General features: G+C 43.1%; 1 protein-coding gene across 2 annotated transcripts in view; it reads left to right on the forward strand.

The window, feature by feature from the left end:
- The window catches only part of LOC109424046 (katanin p60 ATPase-containing subunit A1), a 116,882-nt gene that overhangs the window by 9,116 nt on the left and 94,592 nt on the right, over positions 1-13,174 (forward strand). Inside the window, exon 1 of one of the 2 annotated variants that reach the window (XM_062860103.1) lies at positions 4,584-5,578. The exons of the other annotated variant lie outside the window; for it this stretch is intronic. Within the exon in view, the coding sequence (XP_062716087.1) occupies positions 5,466-5,578 (113 nt within the window). The 5' untranslated portion in view covers positions 4,584-5,465. Of the gene's footprint in view, positions 1-4,583; positions 5,579-13,174 lie in introns of those variants that run through there. 2 annotated transcript variants of the gene reach the window in all.

The raw sequence follows: 13,174 nt of genomic DNA on the forward strand, positions 1-13,174 counted from the left end.
GAAAATCCTCTTGGGTTACCTCCTAGGATCCTCCGGGTGTTATCTATCTATATATATAAAAATGAGTTTAAAGTTCCTTTGAGGCAACAAAAATCAAGAACAGCTGAACCGATAAGGATGACTCTTCCATGGTTTAATTCGTATTCGTGATGACTGTGTTTTTATTTATTTATTTTTCTTTTTTTTTTTTTTTTTTTTTTTTTTTTTTATCTGTATTAACGAGATTTTTAACCCTGGGCTAGTTCATCTCGGGACCCACGCTTTACTTCCCTTCCGAAGGAAGAACTCACATTTTGCGAGTTTGTCGGGAGTGGGATTCGATCCCAGGTCCTCGGCGTGATAGTCAAGTGTTCTAACCATCACACCAGGTCCGCTCCACATGACTGTGTTTATATGTATAAAAAGCTACGAAAATCCACTAGAAAAGTAAAAAATTTGATAAAAACCCTATTTTTAATGAACTAGGAAGAAAATCAACACGATCGCAATCACACCGATCTAGAGTGCCGTGCTGCAATGAATCTAACAGTTGTCAAACCGCCACAGCTTGGCAAGACTAAGTTTGCCGGGACAGCTAGTATTCTATTGAAGATTGCTTCAAGAATTCATCCACGTATTTCTCCAGAAGTTTCTCACAGAGATTTCTCCAGTGGTTTTCCCAGGAATTCCGCCAGGAATTGCTCCAGGGATTTGTCAAGATATTTTTGCAAGGTTTCCTCCAGGCACTCATTCAAAAAATCCTTCATGAATTTCTCCAGGAATTTTCTCATAAATTCGTCCAGGCATTATTGTAGGAATTCCTTCAGAAATTCCTCCGAGAATTTTTTCAGGTATTCCTACAGGCAGTCCTCTAGGAGTTCCTTCAGAAAATCCTCCAGGCATTCCTTCAGGCATGCCCCCAGTAATTCCTCCAGGCATTCCTCCACGAATTTCTCCAAGAATTTATCAAGGAATTTCTTCAGCTATTATTCCAGAGATTTCTCCAAGAATTGTTTCAGGGATTCCTCCAGAAATTTCTATAGCAATTAATCCAAAAATTTATCCAGGCATTCCTCTAGGGATTCCTACATTAATTCTACTAGGAAATCCTCAAGGGAGTCCTTCAGAATTTCTCTGAGCATTACTCTGAGGATTTCTTCAGGAAATCAATCAGAATTTTTTCCAGGAATTCTTCTAGGTATTGTCCCAGGAATTTATCCAGGTATTTCTCAAGAGATTCACCCAGGAATTCCTTCAGGAAAAAAGCGGAAATTCCTCCAGATATTCATTCAGAAATTCTTCCAGTGATTCCTCCAGGAATTGCTCTAGAATTCCTTCAAGAATTTCTTCAGGAGTTTTTCCAATGATTTCTCCAGGAATTCTTTCAGAAACTACTCCAGGCAGTCATCCGAGAATTCGTACAGGAACTTCTTTTCAAAAATGCCTTCAGCGATTAGTTCAGGAATTGCAAAAATCCTTCCATCCAAGAATTTATCCACTGACTGAATACGTGAAGACTTTTTTGGTTTACTTCAAGGAATTCTAGAGAATTTTTTCCAGTGATTAGTAAAGGAATTTTTTAAGATAATTTTAGAGGAATGCATACAGGAGCCCGGATGTTCTCCAAGAAGTCATGCAGGAGTTCTTTCACAATTTGCTCCAACAAATCCCTTAGAAGTTTATCTACGGATTTGTTCAGGAATACCCCCTACAGCACCTGCAAAAGAATTCCTTCAGAAATTCGTGCTTCGATTCTTTCAAGACTATATATTGAGATTCATTTTTTAATCCAAGAAGTCATCCATGGATTTCTCCAGGAACTCCTCCAGAGATTCCTCTAGACGTGTTTTTTTCAGTGATGTCTTGAGGGTGTTCCTTCAGAAAGCCATTCAGGGATTCTTCCAAAAAATGTCAATTTTAGACATTCTCTCAGGGAAGACTCTTTCGAAATTCTCCCAGAAATTTCTCCTAGATTTTTCAAGATTGCTAATAAGCATAGACAAACTGGATGATTAATTACTGAAAAACATTTGCCACCGCTACCAGCATCACACTGATTTGTGTAGAACAGGCGAGCTTTTTACAGCGTATTGTACAAAATACAACAGCGTGACAATGCTTTTGAATAAGATACACCGGGTTAACATGATGTTTTCTGATGATGATAAACAATTTGATTGCCATAACACATAGTTTTTTATTCAAACAATCTTTTAGCGAAGAATAAATTTCAAAATTTTACTGAAATCTATTTCAAAACTTCGTGTTTCATCTTGCCCCACCCGTTTCAACTTGCCCCGGTGTACCTTAAAATGTTATTACATTCAATTTCATCGTGATGCGTTTGTGTAGTTATGAAAGCTAGTAGGTAAACATTTTCTCAGGGGGCTTCCTCCCCCCCCACCCCCTGACCGAAAAGCTGGCTACGCGCTTGACTGGGACGACCACGCTGATGGGGCTACCACCTTTGATCTAGCTGGGCGTGATGCAGCCACAGACAAACAGACGTAACACCTTGAACGATTTTCATGGAAATCCATCGCCCAGTTCACACTACCATCACCTGGTGGAAAAGTTGCACAAATCACTGTGTTGTGCAATATCGTCAACAGAAGACGCTAGTGTGAAACGTCAAACGCATAGAAAAACGATGCGCGTGCCTCTGGTTGTGAAAGCCTCAACTATGAAAATTTAAAATGATCGTTAAAAGCGTGGTCGATGGAAATTTCGCAAGTGTTACGTCTGTTTGTCTGTGATGCAGCGTTTCTTACTCAGCCGCTGGATGCCGGAACAAACGCTGTTTGAGCCGCACCTCCTTGGTGAAGAGTACGACGCTCGGGTCGTACCTTCTCAATCTAGCTGAAGTCAGAAGGGCAACAGTGCCCAGGCTGGACTACCAGCTAAGCACACAACTCTTAGCTGGCGGTTTTTTCATAGCTTGACCCGTGGAAGCATAGATAGAAGCTTGTGAGGACCAGATGAGCTATGTTGGACGCCCTCCTTATCGACTCACCGTTTGCAGACTACGCCCCACGATCAGTGTTCTGTTTTACAGTTTTGACTGTACAATGGAAGCGATCATATAACACTAAGTTGAAAAGCAGGTTTTGTCCCAGTGCAAAGTGGTCATTAATCCAAAAGTTTGACCTCAATGAAACTGTGATATCATTACGGTAACATGAAGTTTAATGCTTTAATAACTAGGATCAATCATTACTTTTATCAAATGTGTGCCGAAACTTTTCAACACAGCTTATGGAAGTGGATGTTCTTGAGTAGACATTTTATTTGAATTTTTCTAACTTCAGCCCAATGCATTCATCAATCTATTAAAAAGTCTGAACCATTCGACATGTATTTGGTTGATTGTGTTCGATTCTTACATAGTTGAAGTCGACGTTTATCACAATTCTACAAAATTTACAGAATTATCATTTTATTTGAACAAGTGTGACTGAAATAGATGCTTTTTCCTCAAAGTATAAAAAACTGAAAATTTTCAACAAGCCGGAAAAAATGTTTCCCCATCCGACGTTCTTCTATAAAACTTTCCTATAATCTCAAACAATTGCTTCCACTGGCGAATTTAGCTGCTACCGTTTGCGACCAGATTGGTGGTAGTCACTTATGCGTCGTACCTTCAATGTACTCAAAAACTAACAAATACCTCCCGTATTGCTTCGCAGGGAACACTTTTTTCCAACTTTTATCCTCTCTATCCATTACATTATGTGTATTCTTGAGCAGTTTTGACTACCGTGGACCGCTTAAACTAATATTAGTTTATCCAAATGAGTTGGTAATCGAAACAGCAAAATAATAATGTTCGGCTCCGTAAAGCCAAAAATCGATTGAGCACATTTTCAATAAACAATAGAAAAACACACTTGGAAAGCAAATATGTATCAAATTTAGCGGTTTGATTATAAAATTCGAGAAAATCATATTTATGACCGGCCTTATATGGGGCTGGATCCAGTCTGCAGTGGGGCGTTACATCAAGAAGAAGAAGAAGATATGGATATTGGGTAGTTGCTATTTTGTGTGAAAAATAGTAAAAATATCAAATAGGTAATTCAAAAGTTTTAATAAATATATTGCAATAGTGTTTCTTTGTTATGCTTTCGGATTCGTTTTCGTGTTTGCAGTAAGTCTTGTATACAAATGTAAGCAATATCAATATTCTAGTTGCTTCAGTCAATATATCCATAAGTTAGATGTTTGTTGCACATGCCTTCGTCCTACTTAACTTCCTGTAGCTTCATTCATTATGCATACTTTATTGGTACTAGTGTATACAGTATTGGTTCCATTGATGCGACTGTACAAATACCGTTGATTTTCGAACACTGCACATGTTGAGTTTGAAGTACATAGCTTCAAAACAACATGTGTTATTGTTATTATAAAATATATAAATTGTGTGCATGTTTAGGCTTTTATAAACCTATGGAGACGCATGGTAGCTAAAACCCCACAACCCCACAGCTCATTCATGTTTTGTCGAGCGTCCTCCCTTGTTAAACCGTGCTATTGGGAAAATACTGTACATTCTTCGAACTACTAGACAGGGGGACCAGCGGAATGCTACCTACCGGCCATCCAACTCTTCAGAGCGCATACATTCTATACTTCCTTTTGCTATGCCATTCCCGGTGCATCGAAGCACAGCCTGTGGTGGATGGCCCGAGCCCAAAACCGACACAGTCAACACACAGACAGACGGTCAACGGCTGCTGGCGCGGCTCCATCCGTTTATGCGCATGTCCTTTCCATATGCATGTATAGCCAACAGGCCGGATGATATGTTATTGGTTTGGCACCACACAGGCATCCCGTTGTTGCGGCGATGAAGCGAGATGAGATCTCAGACTCCAGCAAACCTGACATAGAGTGGGTACATATTGTCATCTGTATTTCGTGGTGCATGAATGACCAAGATATCGGCTTCGCGTAAAGAATCGGATTGCACGTCGTCGTAGACATTATTCTCTTGGATCATCTCGACCTGATACGCGACACCCGTGACGGACGAAGAAGTAAATTAATAGTGTCGGAAGTGCAAGTGAAGGGAAAATCGAAGAAGATAGACAGTGATTCTGGATTGTTGTCATGCTATGAGATAAGCATCGGGATGTTATCCGATGATAGTTTAAGCGTTTCTAAATTTAGTTTACTGACTAACGCGAGATGAAGATATTGAATGTCTAGCTGGTGTCAAGTTCAGTTGTGAGGATTTCTGTTCAGTAAATTAAATGTATTGTGCTAAATCGTTGGAGATTTACGCTGAACCAGAAGATAGTGATTGAAGGATTAATACCGGCAGTGTCTTGTCATTTTTTTGCGTGTCAGATTGTCAATGCTCATTTGTGGTGCGGCGAGCTGTCTAAAAAAAGAGTGATTTTACTCAGCATTAAGAAAACTGAGACACATTAATTTGATTAGAGTGACATAGTAAAGAACCAGTTAGTAACATACTAACCAATATGCGACGCGACGAAACTTACAGGCGTATCACGCGGGAGAAGGTGGTGGTTCGAGGAAATACGACCATCAGGACACTCGATTCCACCGTATCGTTTTTGCCTATCGTTGAATCGTAAGTAAAACTCCCTTCATGATGCATTCGATAATATCGAATATTATAAACTTGTTCCACTCCTTTAATGCTGTTCCACTCGTCTTACGAAATGCTAGTCAAGTTGTTGTTTATACATAATTTACTAGACTCGCCTTTCCTAAATTGAATTTCTGGTATCCCCCAATGGTGCATACATATTTAATGATGCTTCCCTTCTGTAAAAAAAGGCAGAAGTTAAGAAAAAAATCAAGTTCGAATATTTTATGCGTCAAATTTTCTTACATATTCATTCCTGGATCCCGATTTTCTTTGAATAATTCATTCAACATTTGTAATGGTTATACAGATTTCGGAGCCAAACCGCGGGTTAAGAGAATTCTAGGAACCTCTAAAGGGAGTTTCAGGTGGTTTTTTTAAGGGAATCAAGGTATTTCAGGGGATTTCATTGGGTTTCGCGGGGTCTTGTGAGGGCTTCAGGGGTTGTCAACTGTCAAGAGAATTACAGACAGGTTTCAGACAGCTGTCAAGGTGTTTCAAAGTATTTCAGGGAGTATCAGAGCATTTAAAGCTGGTTTTGAGGGGGATCGAGAGTGGCTTCTGAAGGTTCCATGGTGGCTCCCAAAAGAGTTTCAGGGATGTCTCAGAGGCATTTCAAGGGGTTTCCGGGGGATTCGTGGTGTTTTAGAGGACTTTCAAGGAAGCTTACGAGGGGTTCAAAGGCGTTGTACGAGATTACCTTGTTGTTCTTCAGTTCTCTAATGACTGTCTTGATCTCGTCTAGCGTTAGAGGTTCCACAGCCTGTCAGTCGTCGTAAATGTGGGGTTTATATCTGACAATGTGCATCTCTCAGTGTGTTAAGAGTCTTATCCCTCAATATGTCAACAGACAATTGATAACGCACGCACATTGACCATCCGAGGTAACGCCCACGCTATCGAGTGACAACTGCTGACGAGATCATAGCAAGCCGCGACTCTTGCTGCGCTGGGCGATTCTCATCGAGAACCATCAGCTAAATTCCCACAGTAAATTCGAATTATGTCTGTCTCATTTTTATTTCCACCGTTCAACAATACCTCGAAAGTCGAAGTGCTCGCTCCACCTGGCGCCACTATTGTTTTATATATTCTTCTTCTCTATGGCTCGACGTTCGCATTAGAACTTGGCCTGCTTTTTTTTTTTTTTTTCAAATTAGTGTTCTTTGAGCACTTCCACAGTTATTAATTGAAGGGCTTTCTTTGCCAACCATTGCATGCATTTGTACATTGTGTTGCAAGTGCAATTAATCGCTATGCCCAGGAGTCGAGAAAAATTTCCCGACCGGAACGGGAATCGAACCCGTCGTCTGCAGAGTGGCGATCTATAGCCAAGAGCGTAGCCAACTTTTTAGTCATGGGGGGGGTGGCGAGCACCCTCAGCATATTAATATCAACCAGTTCTTTGGTTCTTTTATAACTAAACACAATACGAGAAAATTGAATATAATAACATTATATTCATAAAAGCATTATTTAACCCTTCAACAGTTTCGTTGTTCTATTTTGTACAAAACGTTCGCTTGTTCTATATGAATCACGATGAGGCTTGCAGGAGTGACCATTTTCTGGAAGATAAGGGATTCTTTAATTGTGCATTATTTCTTCTGAGTTCATTTTAAAATCTACAAAACTTTCGTAAGAAATTACGAAGTATGAAATTCTAATCCTCTTTTGGAAATTACGAACTCTGTTTTGAACTAAACCAGAATTTTCCTTCAACAGTTTCTCCAACATAATGGAAACCCATCAGAAGAATTTTTGAAAATGTCTACATGATGACTTCTATGACTAACTGGAGTTCTTTCAGTAATTAATCATCTTGTTTGACTATGCTTATTAGCAATCTTTGAATGTCTTGGATCTCCATTCCTTGAAAATAAACCTTCAGTTATACTCCTCCGAGTACGCCTTTGCCGGAATTTCCCTAAAGACAGTTCTATGATCATATACTGCATATACTCATCACTGAACATAATCCTGTAGTAATGTCAAATGATGTATTTCGAAAGGATCCTTGAAAGAATTCTTAAAGGTGTTCTCGTAAAAGCCTTTAAACTATTACTGGAGAAAATCCTCGAGGAATCGCTGTAGAACCGTGGAGAAATTCTTGAATAATATTCTGTAGGAATTTTGGGAGAACTCTCAAATAAGTTCTAGGAAAAAATCTGGAATTCACCTGAAGGAATTCCTGGACAAAATCGATGGAATGTATGCAAAAAGAAATATCTGGAGGAATTTAAGAAGGAATTCCAGGAGAAATCCATTGTGCATTTTCTATATAAATTCCGAGAGAAAACCCTGGGGCCCTGGGAGAAATCCTTAAGAGTATTCCCTAGATGAGTTCCTAAAGGATTCCCTGGAGAATAGGGTTGTTTAGTGAATAATATTGTTGCAGTATGCACGCGCCCCTCGGTGGTTCATTCTCTTTCGTTACACACACACATTGATATACCCTCACACGGAGCTGAAGGGAACAGCACAGTGAATAGCCAGTAGAATATAGGCGAGCCAAGGGAGCAGAGTGCGCTCCGTGAATCAGTACAATAAATCGTTTTGAACTAATCGAACTCGTGTTTAATTAACGTTAAAACATGGTGTCAGAAGTCGGTTCGCGATTCGAATAGTGTTTTCCGGCGTCATTGGTGTATATCGCGGAAAATTGGTGCGGAAAAAAAGACTCGAGTGTGAAAAACTCGCGGTGAATCGGTCTGCGGCAAGACAGCCGCCATTTTGTTTTCAGTGGAAAAAAGTGGTGGATCCTCCTCGACATGGATCCCAATCAGTTCAAGATGTTTCTGGAGCACCAGAACAACATTTTCCAGCAGTTCATGCAGTCAGTGAATTCGACGGCATCGTCAGCGGCAGCAGCAGCGACGTCGTCTTTGCAGCAGCAGCGCCAAGCCGACCAGCGTCCATGCGCGGCGAACGTGCACGTCCCACAGCCATCGCCTCTGGCTCTTGAAGGTGATATGGAGGACAATTTTGATTTTTTTGTGAAGAGTTGGAACGACTATTCCAAGGCGATCGGCATGGACGAGTGGCCCCGCGGTGACGAAGCAAAAAAAGTCAGCTTTCTGCTGGCCATTATTGGTGAACCAGCCAGGAAGAAGTATTACAACTTCGAGCTCACCACAGCTGAGGCAGCGAATACGCAATCAGCACTTCAGGCCATCAAGTCGAAGGTGGTGTCAAAACGAAACATAATCGTCGACAGATTGGATTTTTTCTCCGCTGTCCAAGCATCTCGAGAAACGGTGGATGACTTCTGCTCTCGCCTCAAAGGTTTGGCCAAAATTTCCAAGCTGGGTAATCTCGAGTCGGAACTCATTGCGTACAAGCTGGTCACCGCCAACAAGTGGCAGAGTTTGCGAACAAAAATGTTGACCATACCCGACATAACATTGGAAAAAGCAGTAGATCTCTGTCGCGCAGAGGAAATCACGGAGAAGAGGTCTCAAGAGCTGAACTACACCATTCCGGAGTCAGATGTCAACAAAATCACGAAAGGAAAATCTCGTTCGAAGCAGTCGCACTCTCAAAGGTGTAAGTTTTGCGAGATACTCATGAATTCTCGAAAGGAGCATGCCCGGCTCTCGGCAAACGATGTCATAAGTGCAACGGGAAAAATCATTTCGAGAGAGTATGCCGAGCAGCAGGACGCAGAACCAGCCGACGGTCCCGTAGAGTTCGTGAAGTCAAGGAAGAAAGCAGTTCAGAAAACGAATCTACTACTACAGATGAATCATCGGAAGAAAGCGAACAAGAATATGAAATAGGCAAGGTTTACGACAACTCGGACAACGGAGGCGGTGTAGCAGCAGAATTGGACATGCGTTTCTCTAGGTCGTGGAAGTCGGTCCTTTGCGATCTCGACACAGGCGCCAACACAAGCCTGATAGGGTTCAGGCATTTGGTGGAGCTTACAGGAGAACGGAATCCATCGCTGCAGCCATCGACGCTGCGCTTACAAAGCTTCGGTGGCAATCCGATTAAGGTTCTGGGGCAGGTGAAAGTGAAGTGTCGTCGTGAGGGTCGCAAATACCGTTTGGTGCTACAAGTCGTCGATGTGGACCACCGACCCCTACTATCAGCTAATGCATCTCGTGAGTTGGGGTTCGTCAAGTTTTGTAAAACGGTCGAGTTCAATGCGTCAGGAGTCAACGCGTCAAATGAGAAACTGCTGAAGATCTATCGCGTGCAAGCTCAACGGATTATCAACGAGCATCAAGAATTATTCGAAGGTTACGGGAAGTTTCCAGGAGTAGTTACGCTCGAACTCGACGACAGTGTAGTCCCGACGATCCAATCTCCACGACGAGTCCCAATCGCTTTACGAAGTGATTTGAAAAAGGAGCTAGAGTCGCTGGAACAAAGCGGCATAATCGTGAAGGAGCCTAATCACACCAACTGGGTAAGTAACCTAGTCCTAGTACAACGAGGTGGACCGAATTCGGGCATACGAATTTGCCTGGATCCGATAATGCTAAATAAGGCTCTGCGTCGACCAAATTTGCAATCCACAACGTTGGACGAGATTCTCCCGGAACTGGGCAAAGCACGTGTGTTTTCGACGATGGACGCGAAGAAAGGATTCTGGCATGTGGTTCTGGACGACGATAGCAGTAAGTTGACCACATTTTGGACACCGTTTGGTAGATATCGCTGGACTCGTCTGCCTTTCGGAATTGCGTCAGCTCCGGAGATCTTTCAATTAAAGTTGCAGCAGGTGATCCAGGATTTGGAAGGTGTGGAGTGCATCGCTGACGACATGCTCATCTACGGAGTAGGAGATACGCTGGAGGAAGCGTTGCAGAATCACAACCGCTGTCTGAAGAAACTGCTTCAGCGATTGAAGGAAAACAACGTCAAGCTCAATCGCGCTAAGCTGAACATCTGCCGAACGACGGTTGGGTTTTACGGCCACGTTCTGACCAACCAAGGACTACGACCGGATGTTTCCAAACTTTCAGCGATAAAAAGTTACCCGACTCCAGGTAACAGAAAGGAAGTACACAGATTCGTCGGCATGGTCAACTATCTTAGCCGATTCATTCCAAACCTAAGCATGAACCTAACCAATCTTCGTAAGCTGATTCTGGAAACCATACCCTGGCAGTGGACTACGGTGGAGCAGAAGGAGTTTGAGAAGGTGAAATCTCTGGTATCCAGTATCGATACCTTGAAGTACTATGACGTGACCAAGCCTCTAACAGTGGAATGCGATGCGAGCTGCTACGGTTTGGGTGTTGCTGTCTACCAAGGAGACGGCATCATTGGATACGCGTCACGTACATTGACATCCACTGAGCGAAATTATGCCCAAATAGAGAAGGAGCTCCTGGCCATCGTTTTTGCTTGCACCAGATTCGACCAACTGATCGTAGGCAACCCCAGAACTACCATAAAGACGGATCACAAGCCCCTCCTAAGTGTCTTCAACAAGCCTTTGCTGTCAGCACCGAAGCGCCTACAGCACATGCTTCTGAAATTGCAGCGATACAGTTTGAATCTGGAGTTCGTCACAGGGAAAAACAACGTGGTAGCTGACGCTCTATCACGGGCTCCACTTGAGAACGAGAAGGATTTGGATCCGTATGAGAAATTGAATGTCTACGAAGTACTAACGGAGATGTCACAGGTGAAGCTCAGCAATTTTCTCAACGTCTCGGATGCACGACTCACCGAAATTGTGGAGCATACTGCGAAGGACGTGACGTTGCAGATCATCATCGGCTACATACTTCAGGGTTGGCCGACAACGGTCGATCGAGTACCCGACGGTGCTAAAATCTACTTCGGCCACCGTCATGAGTTGTCTACTCAAGACGGCATTGTGTTCCGGGGTGACCAAATCGTCGTTCCGCACACCTTGAGAAGAAATCTTGTAGACAGCTGTCACGCAAGTCATAACGGTATGGAAGCAACGTTGAAGCTGGCTCGATCGAACCTGTTCTGGCCAGGCATGAGCTCGCAAGTGAAGGACGTCGTGAAGCAGTGTCCAGTTTGTGCAAAATTCGCCGCGTCGCAGACAAATCCACCAATGAGGAGCCATCAAATCCCGGTGTATCCGTTTCAGATGGTATCGTTGGACGTGTTTTTTGCCGACTACAAGGGGTCAAAGCGCAAGTTTTTGGTGATGGTGGATCATTACTCCGATTTTTTTGAAGTAAGTTTGCTGAAGGATTTGACACCGGAGTCCGTCATTTCGGTCTGTAAAGAAAATTTCGCTCGCCACGGCATTCCGCAACTTGTGCTATCGGACAACGGAACTAACTTCGTTAACCAGAAAATGCTCCAGTTTGCCTCAGAGTGGGGGTTCAAACAAACAACGTCAGCACCACACCATCAACAAGCCAACGGTAAATCCGAAGCTGCAGTGAAGATTGCCAAACGATTACTGAAGAAGGCGGAAGAAAGCGGGTCGGAGTTCTGGTACGCGTTGCTTCATTGGCGCAACATCCCGAACAAGATAGGTTCAAGCCCGGTGGCACGTCTGTTCTCCCGGTCAACAAGGTGTGGAGTTCCATCCAGCGCAAGCCGACTGCTGCCGAAGGTGGTGGAAAACGTACCAGCTTCAATAGAAAAACAACGTCAGTACAACAAAAGCAGCTATGACAAGAAAGTACGTTACCTACCTGATCTTCAAGTTGGATCTCCCGTGTACGTCCAACTAGATCCCGCGACTTCCAAACTGTGGACACCAGGTACCGTTGCCACCCGCTTGAGCGAGCGCTCGTATTTGGTGGATGCTGCAGGAAGCAAGTATCGTCGCAGTCTCGTTCATCTCAAACCGCGTGAAGAACAAACCAGCTCGCAAATCAGCACGACGAGCACGACGTCAAAAAGTGTTCCACCGGTTCCACCCGTTCTACCGATGTTGCCGTCAGCAGAAGAATCATCAGTAGGACCAAATCAAAACAATCATCGAAATGACGTTCGACCGACAGATGCGGTTTCAAGCGAAACATTCGAAAAGGTCCCAGAAGGAAATTCGCTTGCTGAGATTGTGAATCCGGCGGATGCACCCGTGGTTTCTTCGTCATCATTTTCATCGACAAGAAAAGGACTTAACATCAAAGCCGGCCGTCCGAAGCGTGAGACGCGACTGCCGACCCGGTTGTTGGACTACCAACTTTGAACATAGATTTTATTGTGGGGAGGATGTTGCAGTATGCACGCGCCCCTCGGTGGTTCATTCTCTTTCGTTACACACACACATTGATATACCCTCACACGGAGCTGAAGGGAACAGCACAGTGAATAGCCAGTAGAATATAGGCGAGCCAAGGGAGCAGAGTGCGCTCCGTGAATCAGTACAATAAATCGTTTTGAACTAATCGAACCCGTGTTTAATTAACGTTAAAACAAATATATTGCTATTTTCTATAGCCTAATCGAAAGAGCTCATTTTTCTGAGTGTAAGGTGATTTTATTGGATTCCAATACCTTTGTTTTGATGGTTAAATTAACAAAACAGTTTTAATTTTCGTGGATAGAACGACAGTTCCATCGATAAAGTGACAGTTCGACCCGAATAAAAAAATTCCCCATACAAACTTTAAATGGATTTTAAAA

This window comes from Aedes albopictus, chromosome 3 (genome assembly GCF_035046485.1).
Source record: "Aedes albopictus strain Foshan chromosome 3, AalbF5, whole genome shotgun sequence".
Lineage (NCBI taxonomy): Eukaryota > Metazoa > Arthropoda > Insecta > Diptera > Culicidae > Aedes > Aedes albopictus.